Source organism: Quercus lobata, chromosome 12, assembly GCF_001633185.2.
Source record: "Quercus lobata isolate SW786 chromosome 12, ValleyOak3.0 Primary Assembly, whole genome shotgun sequence".
In the NCBI taxonomy this organism is placed as follows: domain Eukaryota; kingdom Viridiplantae; phylum Streptophyta; class Magnoliopsida; order Fagales; family Fagaceae; genus Quercus; species Quercus lobata.
Genome location: NC_044915.1, coordinates 37,404,811 through 37,424,130, shown reverse-complemented (window position 1 = coordinate 37,424,130; position 19,320 = coordinate 37,404,811). Strand labels below are relative to the sequence as shown.

Sequence of the window (19,320 nt, the reverse complement as noted above, 5' to 3'; positions counted from 1 at the left end):
CCAAGAAGGAATCTTTTATTTGTAACTAAAGCCAAATGCCCTTTTTGAGTTATAATTGCCTAAATAAGCTAAACCTCTGCCCAATGCACCTTTTCAGGTTCCAAAGGACATGGTTTTACCCAGCAGACCTGGGGCGTCCTTGCTCGAGGTACCAAACCGGGTCTGTTATAAAAAGAACGTTAAGGCATAGCTAAAAAGGGGGGGGGGATGGGAGGGGAAGAAAAATGGGGATTCAGAGGAAGAGTCCAGAAGTTCAAAACAAATATTCTTAGAGCTTTAATAGCCCAGCAAGGAAGAGAAAGAAAGAAACAAAATAAAGGAGCCAAGGTGAAGGAATTTGTCCCATATCCTTGAGATCATTCAAAATATCACTTAGCCTCCAAAGAAACATATGTCAAAACATGCACACATCAAATATCACTCTCTCCCACAAAAATCATTCTCACCTAACTATCTTAGAAGGCAATGCCCAAGTAAAGCCACTTGGACTTGAGTTCCAAATCCCACAAGTCTTGTGCAAAAGCACTAAGTCTGTGAGAATTGGGGCCAGGATCCTCCTGGTTGAACCATTTTCATAAAATTCATTTACATATATGTATATGTATTAAAATGTATATCCTAATCTAAGAAACTAACAATTATTTGAAGATATGTGTATTGTTTAATGTGTTCTTATATAGAACTTATAAAGGTAAGGGAAAGGACAAAACTCCATTGCATATTAAGCATGAAGAAAGATCGTACAGTTCAGAGAATCAGCATTCTGGATTCTTACAGGCCCAGTACGCCCGGGGTACCACGATAGTACGTCTGGGGTACCAAGTGAAGGAACTCTTTTAAATGTTTACACAATAAAATATAAGCCTTAAGTATTCTATTTCAATCTCCTTCTCACTATGAATATTATGAATACTTCTTTTACTTATTTCGTAAGAGTAAATGGTTATTTTATGACACTAAAACACTTATAATGGTATTTTTTTAATTACTTAGGAGGAATTACATTTTCGTCTTGAGGAACTTTATGTTACTTGCGCACAACTTGGTTTGTAATTAGCCCTATTTAACTGCGGTGAATCAAACCCAGTCCACCAAAACAACAAGTAAAGGGCCCAGGATCCATGTTAAAGTGCCCAGGATCCTTGTTTCTACTTGGGCCTGTGTGCTAAGAAAAAAGCACCCACACAACCTTCAACCTGGTAGAAATAAATTTGGCTCACTTGGGAAAAATGACAAAAAGAAGGACAGCCAAAAAATTGAGTCTGAAAATGTAAGGTTTAGAAGCCTTGAGGGAAGAGAGATTCGAGGTCAGCTCTCTAAGGACACCCCAGAATGGAAAGTCAACAAGAAGCTTTTAGGGAAACAGCACCAAAAGAAGAAAACTATGAGAAACAAGGAAATGACCAATCATCAGACTGGCTGGCACAACGTGGGCTTTGGTATCCAAGAGAGCAGATGAGGGGAATCAGTGGTATCTCGGAACCCTAGAATGACGCTATAAAAAGGAGAAACAGCCATCATTGAAGGGGCATTCAGCAATAGTGAATCATAACAGAATCATTAAGAAAACTCTGTCAAAAACTCAAAGAAAGTAGTAAAAGAAAGAGAAATATCGCTTGGTATCCGAAAACAGCCATTATAGAATATACTTTGATTCACAGGGATTCAAACTTTGCAAGTCTTAAAAGCTTAGATAATCACCTACGTCTGTAATTTTTGAACTTATTTGGACCTTATAACACGTCTTAGTAAGCACATTGTGATTTACAACTAAAGAAAGTAATGAAATATTTCATAGTGTTTTAAGGATCCTTAACAATATATTTGTCTCTCTCTTTATTACATTGTTCCTTTACTATTTTTTGCTGTTCAATACATATATAATCTTGCTTAATAGTATGTACGTATTGTAGGATTTTTGCTCTGTGCACCATTTGGTTTGTAAACAGTTCATCTAGCTACGATGAACCAAGCCCAGTCTCTTTAAACAACAACTCAAAGGCTGAGGGTCCTTGCTTCAACTTGGACCTGGACACTGTCCAAAAAAGGACCCTCACACTTGTATTCTTAGATTTTTTTTTTTTTTTTCGAGAAATTTACCAATGATTCAAATTTCAAGCAACAATGATGAACCAAAATTTTCCATTTAATACTTGTCATAGAGACAAATGAAGAAAATATGGAGGGTCCTTCCCAAGAATGAGGAATTGTCCTTTTTATTTTCTTTAAAATGAAGAGAATAGATAAAGAGTCTTGCAGCTCAACTAACATTTCTTAGTGTTTTCAAAGAAAATATTTAAAGTTCAGATCCCCTCACGCCTACCATAATTACGAAGTCATCAAAAGAATAAATAAAAATGAAGAGATTCTATTTTATGATTGAGAATTAAAATCTCATTTAACTAATAAGAAATGAAAAATGGTTTATTTTTCAAAAATTGAGGAGTACATAAAATTGTAAATAACTTCCTTTTTTTTGGGGGGGGGATGGAGGAGGGGAATATAGTTTAGGTTGTTTGATCATAGTGATGATGTAATTGATCACACCCACCTAACCAAGAGGCCCAAGATCCCCAAACACCTACAACAACAAAAAAAATAACAGCACTAGAAGAGTTGTCAAGGTTTGCATGACTCTTCGATGCTTAAGTCAGAAAAGAGGATAAATATTTTCTTAAGGAACAAAGGCAAGGGGTTTTTTTTGTCTAGGACCATATCTATGACTGGACTTTATAGCTCCTTTTAAGGTGTTTTTTGGATTGTTTTTCTCCTCATTACTCGGTGGAAATTGTTATTCAAAGTGAGGCATGAAATTTGTACTCTTGAATGAGAGTGAGACTGCATAATTTCTTGATTAGCTTTTAAGGTTTTCGGGATTAGATTGTGAGGTAAATGTCCAATAAATTTGAGGGGGTTGAAATTTGCTAGCCAATTATTCTCTCTCACTTGGCCTTGACTTGTTTTCAAAGGCGCCAAGCCATTATCTTGTCGAGATGCCAGTTATTACTTTAGACCAAGATCAAGATGACGGGTGTTATCTTACCCATCACATACTGACAGGTAAAGCAAGATTAAGATTATCAAAAAAAGATATATGAAAATTAAAAGGGATAAAATATTTATCATATCATATAATAATAATCATAAAAGTTACGTCCTAAAAATGGTGGTTATACAAAGTAGTTATCTTTGATTTGTGACAAGTGTTTACATTCATTAACAATTAAAATGGTTCACTGTAAAACTCAAGGTGTTGGCTAAGTGGTTCTTAAAATCTAATGATATTCATATGATCTTGAGTTCAAAATCTCTTGTTAATATCTTGAGATCACCTTCAAGAGATTCTTTCATGGAATAACTTGGTGTCTCAAGAGATTCTTTTATGTAATAACCTAGTGTGTGTGAGACGGGAGAGGAGGACTGCATACACTCGAAAGAATAATTAGATACAAAAAAAAAGTTCACTGTAAAAAGTTTTCAAATTATACAATGTTAGTACTCATTAACTAATCCATTACTAATAGTTTGCATACAATTTTATTACAAAAATTAAACTCTATTACCAATAATTGAAGGATTTGTTGTTGAAAGCTTGAAACCCAATTTCTATATGGCATGGGCTGAGCCTACTATTGAGGTCTGATCTCTCTAAGAGCCAGACTCCGTTTGTTAAGGTTTGGGCCTTGGCCCCATTCGTCTGGGAAAAAACCCAAAACCCAAAAAAAAAAAAACCACATAATAGTATCTCTCCGAAGCGCATCATACAAAACCCTAACGAAAGCACAAGCTTCGCTTCCTTTTTTTTGTGTCATCTTCATTTGCAGCCGCATCTGCTCCACTCCGCCCCATTCTCTCACATCCAACATGAAGGTTCTCTCTCTCTCTCTCTCTCTCTCTCTCTCACACACACACACACACACGAATACGTAGAAACTAACTGTTAGGTTCTTTTTCGTTTTGCAGTTCAACATCGCAAACCCAACTACTGGGTGCCAAAAGAAGCTCGAAATCGACGATGACCAGAAGCTGTTAGTTCCTCTCTCTCTCTCTCTCTCTCTCTCACTTACAGACTCAAAATTTTTTTTGTGTACTAATAAAATTAATAGCTTTCATACCAAAGAGGATTTGCTTATCTTTCAATTGTTTGAATGAATCCTATAACTCAACTCTTTTTTTTTGGGGCCAGCTAAATCTGTCATTAACATGTTGTCTTTAGTTACTGTGTTTTAAGGAAAAAGAATTTGGAACAAGTAAAAGCAGGGTCTATGATAAAAAAAGATTAATGGGATTGGAAAAGGAAACGAAATGATTTAATGAAAGTCGCGGAATTTCACGGCCAAAGCCAAAATAGCCTGTTTCACAATCATTTTGTGCATGTCACCTTGTGCTATTTTATTTTGCTTATGCTTTTAATGTAGAATGTTGCCCAGGAATTTTCTACTCAAATATCACCGGCCTGGTTTCTCAGGTTTTAATGTTAGTTTTTTAAGCTATGTTCAATTGTATATAATCAATGCTGTCCTCTGTTTCCCCTGTAAAAGCTAATAGGCATTTAAGCAAGTTATATTGTTGCATCCTTACATGGGTTTAAACAAATAAATCTAGAAACCTGACTTGAATTCCAATTTAGCATAATTAAACTCTGTCCATTAATTTCTTGCAAATATAATTTTGGAATTCAACATATATCATTGGAATAAGTTCAGATAAAATTATGAGCTTAATGAGCGTTACACTTACAGAAGGCACCATATCATCACAATCAGTTTGCAGAGAAAATATAGTATTTTCCTGTAACGATTTTGACATAGAGAAATATTTTCACACATTGTTACGTCTTATATTGCTTTGGAAAAAAGATACTAGTGACTTAAGTTTTTATTTTTTGGCCTCTATTGGGTCAGCATTGATACACTTCCCATGCGCTTTAGTGTTTCCGTTTGTTTTTTCTTTCTTAATTATAGAAAATGTTAGCTAATCGGTTTAAATGTCATTAAGCTAGTTGATTATAAAATTATAAATGTTACTAACTAGCACAGAAAGACATTAGTTTGAAGATTCTGTTGTTATCAACCAAATTTTTGTTGTACCTATGCTTGATTAATATCAATCATGTTCCTGCTTTTTTCGAACTTGTACCAATGATTTTTTGATTGGTAACTTCTGAATTTTTACCTTGAGGCTATATGTAAAATATGTAACCAAATATGGTGTATATCTAGATTATATGAGTCAATTGAAATAGCAAAATTTTTTTACTTAAAGCTTCTGCTAGTGATAATTCCTCATGTTTTATTTTGTTTCTTTGAACTTGCAGCCGAGCATTTTTTGACAAGAGGATTTCACAAGAGGTCAGCGGAGATTCTCTTGGAGAGGTATGCACCCATTATGTTTTTCATTTGTCAAATCCTGCTACAAGTTCTAGTTTTCTCAAATATCTGTTTTGCAGGAATTTAAGGGCTATGTTTTTAAAATCATGGGAGGTTGTGACAAGCAAGGATTCCCAATGAAGCAGGGAGTGTTAACTCCTGGTCGTGTCCGTCTCTTGCTTCACAGAGGTTAGCCAAACCTTTTGCTTTTAGTGCATGCTACAATTTACCAAAATCCTTAGAAGCATCTTGGTTCATCATAGCCAATGACATGCTTTGTTAGAGACTGATTATATTGTCTTAAAGGATTATGATAAGAAATATTTATATTTATCTGGCCAGGAACTCCTTGCTTCCGTGGGCACGGTAGGCGCAACGGAGAACGGAGGAGGAAATCTGTACGTGGATGCATTGTCAGCCAAGACCTTTCTGTTCTGAACTTGGTTATTGTGAAGAAGGGTGAGAATGACCTTCCTGGTCTGACTGACACTGAGAAACCAAGAATGAGAGGTCCAAAGAGGGCATCTAAGATCCGTAAACTTTTCAATCTCTCAAAGGAGGATGATGTTCGAAAGTATGTCAACACCTATCGTCGAACATTTACCACAAAAGCTGGTAAGTTTCCTAATTTCAATGTTAATTTTTTGGGCTAGGGCCTGTGGATGTACTTATTAGCCTTTAAAAAGTTTGATTTAGAAGGTTCAATAGTAATTCAGTTACTGTGGTGGTTAGCTCTGTGTTTTCTATAATTCTTAAGTATAATGCTGCTTGTGCAATTGGCAGGGAAGGAAGTAAGCAAAGCTCCCAAGATTCAGAGGTTGGTCACTCCATTGACTTTGCAGAGGAAGCGAGCAAGGATTGCAGATAAGAAGAAGAGAATTGCCAAGTCCAAGGCAGCTGCTGTTGAGTATCATAAACTCCTTGCCTCAAGATTGAAGGAGCAAAGAGATCGTCGTAGCGAGAGCTTAGCCAAGAAAAGATCCAGGCTCTCTGCTGCATCTAAGCCATCTATTGTGGCTTAGGTTCATGCATCTCTTAAGCTAGGTCCATGCTCTCTCAAGTCTAGAAATTTTGGTTAAAAGATGAGTATCAATGAAATTTTCTGATATTGTTTTCCTGTTTTGTGAACGTACTCTATGTTGCTTTTTTCAATGGATTTTTCGTCGTATTACATGTTGATGGTTTCTTGTAATGGAGATTTTTTTAATGTTGCATAGTAATTTACCTATAATTGACAGGTTATTGTTTTGTTCGTATGCATTTCTTTAGATCTTTGATTGTTGTTAATGCTTTCTTGTGGAGGGGAAGGGAGGGGAGGCGGGTCAAACCACTGGCACAAGGGCTGTGAATTGGGTAGGTGTCAATGGGACTATAAAGCCTGTTGGCAATCAATTGATGCTTCTAAGTTTTAACTAATGATTGTTCTTTTTATTTTCCTGAAAAGAGAGATAAATACATGCCAAAAAGAAAATTAATAATGGAACTCACTGCTTATCAAATCTAAGTTTTTAATATTTAGCACCTCTATTAATATCCATGGAAGTTACTTTTTTTGGTAGAGGCATCTAGAGCTCTCCTAGCTGGAAATCCTATGAAATATTGGCCTCCCAAAAACTTTGTTTGGCTTTTCATGTGTGTGCGTTTGGATTACTTTTTAAGGGTATGCGAAGTTGATCATTGACTGCATAAACAACCCATCCTTAACTTCAAGCTGGTGGGAAATAAGCCCCCATTATTTCTAATATTAGATCACTCTAAACTCATGGGGAAGAAAACAGATTTATGAATGGAATCAAATATGCATATTTACAGACAAAAGTATTCGGTTAACAATTGTCAAGTTACTTTCTCTTATGTTCCTAGATGTTGATGGACTTGTCCACAATGTTGACAAGTGTTCAAATCTTTTTTTAATTAATTAATTAAATTTTTTTTTATTTTTTATATTGCATCAACTGTTCTTTTTTTGGGTATTTCTATGTACAAACATACAAATATATGAGGAAGAATACATTAAAAAAAAAAAAAAAATTGAGTATTAAGAAAATTGCTTATGCCAACGCCTCAAAGATAAACAAAAAGGAGGGAAAGAGAAGACAATTGTTTATGTTTTGTTTTAACAACTAGGTTGCAATTCATAAAAAATAAAGATATATTGCAGCACTTCAATTTATTGATGAGAAGTTATAATAACCGTTTTAGTGAGAATTAAATGAGTATTTTTATTGGATTGTTCTTTAGTTCTGTCTTTACTTAAATCTAAGAGCATCCACATTGGTGGAGTCATAATTTTTGCTATTTGGCTCTATCAAAAGCTACTTTATTTATTTTACCTTCTCATTTTATAAAACACTCAATATTAGTAGTTTAATTTTAACTTTCAACACAATAAAATAACATAAACAACAAATTAAAATAATATATCAACTACGATAAAATAATATATTTATTTCAATAAACAACAATCACAACAACATTTAAAAAAAAAAAAAAAAATCACAACCACCGATCAGCCACCACTTCACACAACCCACCACCAAAATCAGCCCACAACTACCCAAGAAAATCAACTCACAACCAACCCACGGCAACCCACACCCACGGCATGACCCAAAATCGATGACCCACCACACCCATGGCATGACCACAACATTGATGACCCACCACACAAACCCCACGGCAAGACCCACAAACACCACGGCACAAACCCACACCCACACCCACAACATGACCTGGAACTGATGACTCACCATACCCACAGCATGACTACGACGCCGATGACCCACCACAACCACACCCACACCCACACAGCAAAAGAAGAGACCCTCACACAGCATAGAAAAAATTGAGAAGAAAGAGAGAAAATTTGAGAAGAAAAAGAAAAGAATTTGAGTGAAAATTTTGAGAAGAAGGAGAGAGTTTTGAGAAAAGAAAAGAGCAAGAAAATGAGAGAGACGGATGAACAGAGATGAAAGAAAAGGAAGAGAAAAAATAAAGAAAAGAAAAGAAATCAATAAAATAATTAAAGTAGTGTGAACATAGAATAATTTTTTTTTTAACCTTTGAGTTACTGTGTACAGCCATCTTTTAGTTGTGTACTGTAGCAAAGAAACCAAAAATTTTGACTATAGCTCCACCAATGGAGTCTCACTTTTGTATTTGGTGGTGCTAAAAATAGCAATATATTTTTTTAGCACCACCAATACTAGTGCTCTAAAAATGTAAAGGTATTTTTAAATCAATGAGATATCCATCCCCGTTAGGATGAGTGGTCAATTATGGCCAATTTTTTAGATTCACTATTGAGTTGTTGACCACTAAACTAGGCATCCATTGCTTTCTTATTTTATTTTCGATCTCCATCATTGTAAACAACTTGTCATTGGTCAACATGAATCAATTTGGCTATTTTTACTGACACATTGGGTGGATGAACAACCCTACGAGAACATAATGATGTGTCGGTCATATCATCATTCTAAATAGTATTAATAATAAGTCTAGGGACAACAATTTTTTCACAATATTTTTTTTAATTATTGAGATGGTATGATGTTATCAATATTAATAAAAATGATGTCAATGGCCTGTGGAAAACTAATGAATCTAATTACAATTTATCACATTAACTGTAATTAAAAAAGATTGTGCAAAGAACTGTGTAGTTCAATTGATTTGCACTTCTTGGTATTTCTAACTAAGATATTTATGGTTTAATTCGTCATTTTTTCAACTATTGAATTAATTTTTCTTTAAAAAAGATTGTGAAAAAGTGTACCTCGCATTAATGTAACATTAATAGGAATGTTGTAAGAGAAAAATATGAAATAAGTCAAGCATGCCAGACTCAAGTCGGTGTATGCAATGGCGTTTTATAGCATTTCATCATCCTCACGAGTTTACAAAAATTTTTAAAACACCTCCGAGATGAAAGTCTACCCTTGTTTCCTGACCCAGAGACTCCACATATCCCTATTCCACCAGGTATCTTTTCATCTCAACCTCCTCTGGACAACACCCAACCTGAACATGAACATGCAACACCCTCCAACCCTAAACACCTCCGAGATGAAAGTCTACCCTTGTTTCCTGACCTAGAGACTCCACATATCCCTATTCCACCAGGTATCTTTTCATCTCAAGCTCCTCTGGACAACACCCAACCTGAACATGAACATGCAACTCTTAATTCAGCAATTTTATCCCTTTCTTTAAGTAATCATCCCCATTTCCCAATCTCCCCTCATTTCCCCTGCCTCCTCCCCTGATCATCCTCCTAATCCTGTCAATTCTACTAACCATAACCCGAACCATACTTTGCATACCTCTCAGCCTCTTGACCATAATCCTGAGAGTTCTGCTACCTTTACCCTGCGCCCTCCGTGTGCTTTACCTTCAGAATCCAATTTGCATTGGACTTGGATAGGAGAACATGGCCCTTTCATGACTAATGGCACCTTAAGAGAGATTTCGAGGTCCAACTCTGATACTGATAGTGATGAGACTGTTCTTATGTTCAATTTAGACAGGCTAAATGAAGGCTGTCCTGATTGGGTACGTAGAGATGCATGGAGTAGGGGACAAATACCTGTGATACCTGATCCTCTTATTGACAATTTAGTCCAAGGAGTGGATAGAGATAGACTTAGATTGGAAGTTGGTGATTCAAGTACTGGGCCTCAGATTAGAAGGATTCATGACTTGGGCTAGGATGAGTCTTGGACCCAATACTTAGCGAATGATGAATCACAGGTGGAGTCTGCCCACAATCGTACAGTTAGCTTAGACACTGGGCTAAGCAACATTCATAATACAGCAATTACAAACCTTGGTCCTGGCCCACCTTCTCCTGCTTCAGTTGCTTCTGATCCGGGTCAACATATTAATTTGCAGCGTGGGTCAGATTTGGTTAGCAGTCAAGTACCTCCTAAGAAGAGATTCAGGACAGATATTGGCCGGCTAGGGAGAAACATCCGCCAAAAGCTTCTCTGTGGATTCTTCTCAAAGGAAGGTACCAAATTTGATACCATTGATCCTCCATCTTTTAATATTGATTCTGATTGTCATACAAATGCAGAAGCTCCATTTTATCCAAAAGGGTGCTGGGAAGCTGACCCTAATCAGCTTCCCCAGCAGCCATGAGGATCCTAAGCTGAAATTGCAGAGGTTTGGGCAAGCCCTCTGCAATTCTACAATGCCAACAAAAATCCCATGAATTTAAACCTGATATTATGTTTCTAATGGAAACTAAATTAGTAGAAGGCAAAGGGAAAGAAGTGTGGACTAGATGTGGGTTTTCAGATGGATGGGAAGATCCTAGAGTGGGTTTTAGTGGGGGCCTGATTTTAGCGTGGATGAATAGACCTAATCTTAAGATTAATTTTGTTTCTAATCATTTGATTCACACTGAGCTTTTGGATGATAAAGGTTTTTTTGTTTCTATTACTTTTGTCTATGGACACCCTGAACATGATAAAAGGGAGGAGGTTTGGCAACAACTGTCTTCCCTTAAAGCTTCTGCCCATCCTTGTTGGTTATGTATAGGGGACTTCAATCAGGTTTTAAACAATGAGGAAAATTTTTCCTTCTCACAAGGCACTATTGTGGGTGCAAAGCTTTTTCAACAAGTCATTTCTAATCTCCATTTGTGTGATCTGGCTGCTACAGGACAGCAATACACTTGGATGAATAACAGGGAGGGGAATGAATTTGTTATGGAGAGAATTGATAGGGCTTTTGCTTCAGTGGAGTGGATCAACATGTACCCTCTCTACTCCCTTAGAAATCTCCCAATAATTAGGTCAGATCATGGCCCAATCCTTTTGGACTTTGAACTCCAAACCCCCTTCAGAGCCAGACCCTTTAGATTTGAGTTTATGTGGACTAAACACCCCAATTGTACGAGTATGATTCAACAAGCCTGGTCTACTAAGTCAATGGGTTCTAGGGCTGTTCAATTAAGGCATAAAATCCTAAATGTCAAGAAAACTGCTACTGAATGGAACAAATCAGTTTTTGGGAAGGTAGAGAGGGATATTAGGCTTAAACAGGTTCAGTTGCAGCAAATTCAAAATTCCTTAGAATCTATTGAGGATGTTAGGAAGGAGAGGCAACTTAGAAGTGAACTGGAAGACCTTATGAATAAGGAAGAATTAATGTGGGCACAAAAGGCTAGAACTAAGTGGATACTACAGGGAGACAGGAATACTAAATATTTTCAGACGGTTGTCAAGCAAAGAAGAGCCAAAAACAGGATTGTACAAATCAAAGATCCTAATGGAAACATTACTAATAATCTGATGGACATTGAAAGTATTCTGGTCGGGCATTTCAAAAATTGTTTTAGTAACAATAATCAGTCCAACTTTCTTGATATTGTTCATGATCTTCAATCCTTGCCCATTCCTTCTCTCTCTGATCAGCATAAAAGCCTTCTGAATGCTCCCATTACACCTACTGAGATTGAACACAATGTCTTCCAACTTGGCTCTCACAAAGCACCCGGACCTGATGGTCTTCCAGCCTTCTTCTTTCAAGAATTTTGGGGCATTGTTAAGTGGGATGTTATAAACACTGTTCAAGCTTTTTTCCACTCAGGGTCACTTTTTAAACCTCTTAATCATACCTTCATCACCCTTATCCCCAAGATTCCTTTCCCTGATGATGTCTCTCACTTTAGGCCCATTAGTCTTTGTAATGTTATTTACAAAGTCATATCCAAAATTCTAGTGAATAGACTCAAACCTCTCATGGATAGCCTTATAACACCATATCAAAATGCTTTCATTAAAGGCAGGAACATTACTGATAACATTCTTATTGCTCATGAGATTATAGATGTGCTTAGGAAGAAAAAAGGTAAACAGGCTTGCTTTGGAGTTCTTAAAATTGACATGAGTAAGGCCTATGATAGGGTCGACTGGACTTTTCTTAAGGCTGTCCTTACTGTTATGAAGTTTGAGGAAAGATGGATTCAGTGGATAATGGAATGTGTGACTTCTGTTAGCTATACATTGCTTGTTAATGGGAATCTAACATCCTCTTTTAAGCCTTCCCAAGGGCTACAACAGGGAGATCCTCTCTCTCCCTATTTATTCTTGTTTTGTGCCAATATCCTTTCTATTGCCTTATTGCAAGCTGAAAATCAGAAACAATTAAAAGGTGTGAAGATTGGTAGGAATGGTCTCTCATTCACTCATCTCCTTTTTGCGGATGACTCTCTTTTCTTTTTCAAAAAGGATGATATGTCAGTTACAAAATTGATTGCCATCTTGGACTGGTATTGTTCTATCTCTGGACAGAAAATTAATTTGGCAAAATCGGATCTCTATTGCTCTCCTAACATGGCTGCTGTGGACAAAGAATCTCTTGCTTCTACACTTCATGTCAATCTGGTTCAGAATCCAACTAAGTACCTTGGAATGACTTTTAAGATGAGGGGAAATAGATGCGCAGACTTTCATTTTCTGGTAGATAAGCTCCATTCTAGACTTCAAGGTTGGAAGGCTAAACTCTTATCACAAGCTGGTAGAACTACACTCATCTCTTCTGTTCTCCAATCTCTTCCCCTCTATGTTTTTTCCTGTTTCAGGGTACCTGATACCATTTGCAACAAAATGGATGCCGTTGTAAGAGCCTTTTGGTGGGGGCATGAGACTGGGGAAAGGAAATTACATCTAATCAATTGGGATAGAGTTTGTCAACCTAGGAGGCTAGGGGGGCTTGGTCTGAAAAAATTCAAAACAATGAATCAAGCCATGATCACCAAACAGTTCTGGCGTATTCATCATAATCCCCATTCTCTTCTAGCTAGGACCTTCAAAGCAAAATATTTCCCTAGAGGACCAATTCAGGATTGTTGCCCCAAACCACACCATTCTTGGTATTGGAAAAACATCATTAAACAGGAATGTCCAACTTTGAGGGAAGGAAGATGGTGGATTGGGGATGGTTATAATATCCCTCTCAAGCATAAAGATTGGGTTCAATGGTCTCCTCTTAATCTTCAAGACCATAGACTTCCTACTGGAACTGTGGGAGACTTAATTAACCACACATCTGCCTCTTGGAACTGTAATCTTGTTAGAGATCTCTACCCCTCTTCTTTGGCTAGTAAAATCTTTCAAATTCCCATTTCTAAAACAAACTCTGTTCAGGACAAATTGGTTTGGAAACACTCTTCTGATGGGGTGTACAATGTTAAGAAGGCCTATGAGATTCTTAACTTTGAGCAATTACAACCTTCTAATCATAATCCTTTTAATCAGGTGGTGTGGACCAAACTCTGGAAAGTGAAAACCCCTCTGAAAATAAACACTTTTGTGTGGAAGTTGCTTCTGGACAGCTTACCTACATTTTCCAATCTTAGGAGTAGAGGAATCTCAGCTGACTCTAATTGTCCTTTCTGCAATGAGCATGAGGAGACCAGCAGTCATTTATTTCTTTTATGTTCCTTTTCGAGAGCTTGCTGGCATGGCACCACTTTGGCCATACACTCTTCTGACTTTAATAACTTGTCTGTGCAGCAGTGGCTGACTGGGGTTATCACCATGCACAACAACAAGGACCCTAATGTTATGAACTATCTGCAAGCATTATTCACAACCTTATGGTCTATTTGGAATCACAGGAACAAAGTTGTTCATGAGGGTATTTCTCCTAATCCTATGAATGTAATTCTCATGGCGCAATCTCTATCTTGTAGGTATAAGGATGCATTCTCAGAACAGCTCAGTTCAAACCAGCCCCCAAGAATATCAACAACTCCAGTCCAATCCGCAGCTGGATCTTGACAATTAATTATCAAAGTTACTGGGTTCAGAGACAAGAAGAGGAATAGAAGTGCTTTTGGTTTTGAAGCTGTCAACATACAGGGAGAAAGTGTCTTCCTTGCTGTGAATAGTAGTCTAGTTGGAGCAGCAGAGGAATTTTTGCTTGAAGCTGTGGTGGATGCCTGCCTTACAGCAAAATATCATGGGTTTCATAGTATTTTGTTCCTAAGTGATAGTAGAGGATTGGTCAAGCTCTTCAATACCAGGAAGGCTTCTGATTGGCAAACTAACTATAGGCTTGCTGATTTAAATTTTCTTGTACAAAATGGTCTCCTCTGTCACATGATCCTTGTTCCTCATATGCTGCTTAAAACTTTATGTAACGTTGCTAAAAAGGCAGTACAGGTGCCTATTAAACACTACTGGGTGAACCCAGCTCTTTTGTAATCTCCCTTTTTCAGTATCAAAAAAAAAAAAAAAATTTAAAACACATGCTCTCTTCACTTTCCCTGAGTGTAATATGAAATCAATTTAACAACTCTACATATACAAATATAATAAATAAATTATTAGAAAATATTACCAATCTTTTTGTGCTTGTTACGTTTATATTTTGAGTGGTTTTCTATCACTTATATATGAACCTACCTTTTTTTCTCCATCACTCAGATTTTGTCACATTACAATTATGATAAGAAATTGTCAAATAACTTGTGTTCCTAGATTTTTTCGAGAAATTTACCAACTATTCAAATTTCAAGCAACAATAATAAACCAAAATTTTCCATTTAATACTTGTCCTAGTGACAAATGAATAAAATATGGAGGGCCATGCCCAAGATTGAGGAGTTGTCCTTTTTCATTTTCTTTAAAATGAAGAGATTAAGCTAAAAGTCTTGCAGCTCATCTAACATTTTCCTAACGTTTTCAATAGAGATATCCATAGTCCAAATCTCCTCACCCCTATCATAATTATGAAGTTATAAAAAAAAATGAAAAGATTATATTTTATGATAGAGATTTAGATTTTCCTAAAATTAAAGATGTTTCTAATATCTGATAATTTAAAATCCCAATTAACTAATAAGAAATGATAAATAGTTTATTTTTCAAAACTTGAGGAGTATGTAAAATTGTAGTAATTGCTACTTTTTTGGGAGGAGGGGGGATTGTTAAGTATAGGTTGTTCGATCATAGTGATGATGTAGTTGATCACAATCACCTAACCAAGACCCTCAAACACCTACAATAACAAAAAAAGAAAGGCATTAGAAGAGTTGTCGAGATTTGCATGACTCTTTGATGCTCAAGTCAGAGAAGAGGGTAAATATTGTCTCAAGGAACAAAGGCAAGAGTTTGTTGTCAAGTCAAGGATCATACATATGATTGGTCTTTATAGCTCATTTTTATGGTGTTTTTTGGATTGTTACTCTCCTCAATCCTCAATAGAAATTATTATTCAAAGTGAGGTAGGAAATTTGTACTCCTTAATGGGATTGCATAATTCCTTGTTTAGCTTTTTAGGTTTGCAGGATTAGATTCGGAGATAAATGTTCAGAAACTTTGAAGGGTCAAGCTTTACTAGCCAATTATTTTTGTCACTCAGCTTCGACTCATTTTTTAGGTGCCATGTCATTATCTTCTTGATATGCTGGTAATTACTTTAGGCCAAGATCAAGATGGCATGTGTTATCTTACCCATCACATAATAACAAACGAAATGAAAATTCCAATGCTTGTAGCAGTTCCAAAAAAAAAAAACATAAAAATTAAAAGGAATAAAATATATAGGGAAAATTCCAATGCTTGTTAAGGTGCAAAAAAAGACTTAAAAAAAAAAAAAAAAAAAAAAAAAAAAAAAAAGACACTAAACGGTACTTATAAAGCTGAAAATTTGAGATAAAACTATAAAAAAAAAAACCAAAACAATTGTCAGGAAAATTTCAAAAAAGTTGTTAATGGGCAACTTGCGATACCTGTTAACACAACTCAAATAATATCATATCATATACTATTTCATAAATATTAGAACCTAAAAATTGTGGATATGCATATCTTCCCCTTGTGACAAGTCTATAACAATTAAGATAGATCATTGTAGATTAAACTCAACTTCCAATTGTTTACTTTACATAAAACTAATATTAAAAAAAGTTTTAAACTATATTTGAAGGATCTGTTGTTGAAAGCTTGAAACACAATTTCTATTATGGCATGGGATCACCCAACTGGGCTTGCTACTGCTGAAATTGGAGATGGGTCCTTAAATGGGCCGAACCCACTATTGATGTCTGATCCATTTGTTAAGGTTTGGGCCTTGGCCCCATTTCCCTGGGAAAAAACCCAAAACCATAAAATAAAAAAACCACATCGTATCTCTCCGAAGCACATCATACAAAACCCTAAAGAAGCACACATCTCACTTCCTCTTCATTTGCAGCCGCATCAGCCAGCTCCACTCCAAGATGAAGGTGCTCTCTCTCTCTCTCTCTCTCTCTCTCTCACAAATACGTAGACACTAACTGTGACATTCGTTTTCGTTTTACAGTTCAACATCGCAAACCCAACTACTGGATGCCAGAAAAAGCTCGAAATCGACGATGACCAGAAGCTGTTAGTTCCTCTCTCTCTCTCTCTCTCATATGAATTAATAGCTTTCATATCAAATAGGATTTGCTTTTCTTTCAATTCTATGAATGAATTCTATAACTCAAATCATTTTTTTTTTATTATATTGGCCCAGCTAAATCTATCATTAACATGTTGTTTTTAGCTGTCTTAGCTATTACTGTTTTTTAAGCAAAAAGAAATTGGAACTAGTAAAAGCAGGGTCTGTAATAAAAAAAGATAAATGGGATTGGAAAAAAAAAAAATGAAATGATTTGATGAAAATCGCGGAATTTCACTTCCAAAGCCAAAATAGCCTGTTTCGCAATCATTAATGTAGAATGCTGCCCAGGAATTTTCCAATCAAATATCGCCGGCCTGGTGTCTTGGGTTTTAATGTTAGTTTTTAAGTTATGTTCAATTGTAAATAATCAATGCTGTCCTCTGTTTCCTTGTAAAAGGTAATACTGTAACAGGCATTAAGCAAGATATATTTGTGCATCATCCTTACAAGGGTTTAAACATAGAAATCTAGAAAGCTACCTATCAAGAAAAAGAAATCTAGAGACCTGACTTGAATTCCAATTTTTCATAATTAGGCTCTGTCCAATAATTTCTTGCAAACATAATTTTGGAATTCAACATATATCATTGGAATATGTTCAGATAAAATTATGAGCTTAATGAGCATTACGCAAGGCATCATCATAATCAGTTTGCAGAGAAAACATAGTATTTTCCTGTGTAAAGATTTTGAAATTGAGAAATATTTTCACACATTGTTACGTCTTATATTGCCTTGGAAAAAAGGTACTAGTGTCTTAAAAGATTTTTTTTTTCTTTCTTAATTAATTATAGAAAATGTTAGCTAATCAGTTTAAATGTCATTAAGTAAGTTGATTATAAAATTATAAATGTTACTAACTAGCCCAGAAAGACATTAGTTTGAAGATTCTGTTGTTATCAACCAAATTTTGTTGTACCATTCTATATGCTTGATTATTATCAATTATGTTCCTGCTATTTTTGAGCTTGTAGCAATGATTTTTTTATTGGTTACTTCTAAATTTTTACCTTGAGGCTATATGTCAAATATGTAACTAATATGGAGTATAACTAGATTATGAGTCCATTGAAATAGCAAATTTCTTTTACTTAAGCTTCTGCTAGTGATAATTCATCATGTTTTATTCTGTTTCTTTGATCTTGCAGCCGAGCATTTTTTGACAAGAGGATTTCACAGGAGGTCAGTGGAGATTCTCTTGGAGAGGTATGCACCCATTATGTTTTGCATTTGTCAAATACTGCTACAAGTTCTAGTTTACTCAAATATCTGTTTTGCAGGAATTTAAGGGCTATGTTTTCAAGATCATGGGAGGTTGTGACAAGCAAGGATTCCCAATGAAGCAGGGAGTGCTAACTCCAGGCCGTGTCCGTCTCTTGCTTCACAGAGGTTGGCCAAAATTTCTGTTTTTAGTGCATGTTACTATTTACCAAAATCCTTAGAAGCATCTTGGTTCATTGTAGCCAATAACATGCTTTGTTAGAGACTGATTATAAGGATTATGATATGAAACATTTAAATTTATCTGGCCAGGAACTCCTTGCTTCCGTGGGCACGGTAGGCGCAACGGAGAACGGAGGAGGAAATCTGTACGTGGATGCATTGTCAGCCAAGACCTTTCTGTTCTGAACTTGGTTATTGTGAAGAAGGGTGAGAATGACCTTCCTGGTCTGACTGACACTGAGAAACCAAGAATGAGAGGTCCAAAGAGGGCATCTAAGATCCGTAAACTTTTCAATCTCTCAAAGGAGGATGATGTTCGAAAGTATGTCAACACCTATCGTCGAACATTTACCACAAAAGCTGGTAAGTTTCCTAATTTCAATGTTAATGTTTTGGGCTAGAGACTCTGGATATACTTGTTAGCCTCTAAAAATTTTTGATTTAGAAGGTTCAATAGTAATCCAGTTACTATGGTGGTTGGCTCTGTGTTTTCTTTAATTCTTAAGTATAATGCTGCTTGTACAATTGGCAGGGAAGGAAGTAAGCAAAGCTCCCAAGATTCAGAGGTTGGTCACTCCATTGACTTTGCAGAGGAAGCGAGCAAGGATTGCAGATAAGAAGAAGAGAATTGCCAAGTCCAAGGCAGCTGCTGTTGAGTATCATAAGCTCCTTGCCTCAAGATTGAAGGAGCAAAGAGACCGTCGTAGCGAGAGCTTAGCCAAGAAAAGATCCAGGCTCTCTGCTGCGTCTAAACCATCTATTGCGGCTTAGGTTCATGCATCTATTGGGCTAGGTCGCTCTCGCGAGTCATGAAATTTTGGTTAAAAGATGAATATCTATGAAATTTTCTGATATGGTTTTCCTTGTTTTGTGAAAGTACTCTATGTTTGCTTATTTCAATGAATTTTTCATCGTATTACATGTTGATGGTTTCTTGTAATGGAGAATTTTCGAATGTTGCATAGTAATTTACCTATAATTGCTAGGTAATCGTTTTGTTCGTACGCAATTCTTTAAATGTGGTTGCTTTTAATATCTTCCTATATTTTCATACAGGAGCAATGAA

The 19,320-nt window shown here is 36.1% G+C and overlaps 2 protein-coding genes across 2 annotated transcripts; both read left to right on the top strand.

Moving 5' to 3' along the window:
- Positions 1 to 3,758: 3,758 nt before the first annotated feature.
- LOC115971239 (40S ribosomal protein S6) lies at positions 3,759 to 6,600 on the top strand. The gene is made up of 6 exons (XM_031091024.1): positions 3,759 to 3,870; positions 3,964 to 4,028; positions 5,318 to 5,375; positions 5,450 to 5,558; positions 5,712 to 5,984; positions 6,153 to 6,600. Exons 1-6 carry the CDS (start codon positions 3,865 to 3,867, stop codon positions 6,389 to 6,391), a joined length of 750 nt encoding a protein of 249 aa, XP_030946884.1. The 5' UTR covers positions 3,759 to 3,864; the 3' UTR covers positions 6,392 to 6,600.
- Positions 6,601 to 16,504: 9,904 nt separating this feature from the next.
- Positions 16,505 to 19,258, top strand: LOC115971238 (40S ribosomal protein S6). Its single transcript, XM_031091023.1, has 6 exons — positions 16,505 to 16,611; positions 16,689 to 16,753; positions 17,960 to 18,017; positions 18,092 to 18,200; positions 18,345 to 18,617; positions 18,787 to 19,258. The coding sequence occupies exons 1-6, from the start codon at positions 16,606 to 16,608 to the stop codon at positions 19,023 to 19,025; spliced, it is 750 nt and encodes a 249-aa protein (XP_030946883.1). The 5' UTR covers positions 16,505 to 16,605; the 3' UTR covers positions 19,026 to 19,258.
- Positions 19,259 to 19,320: the final 62 nt, after the last annotated feature.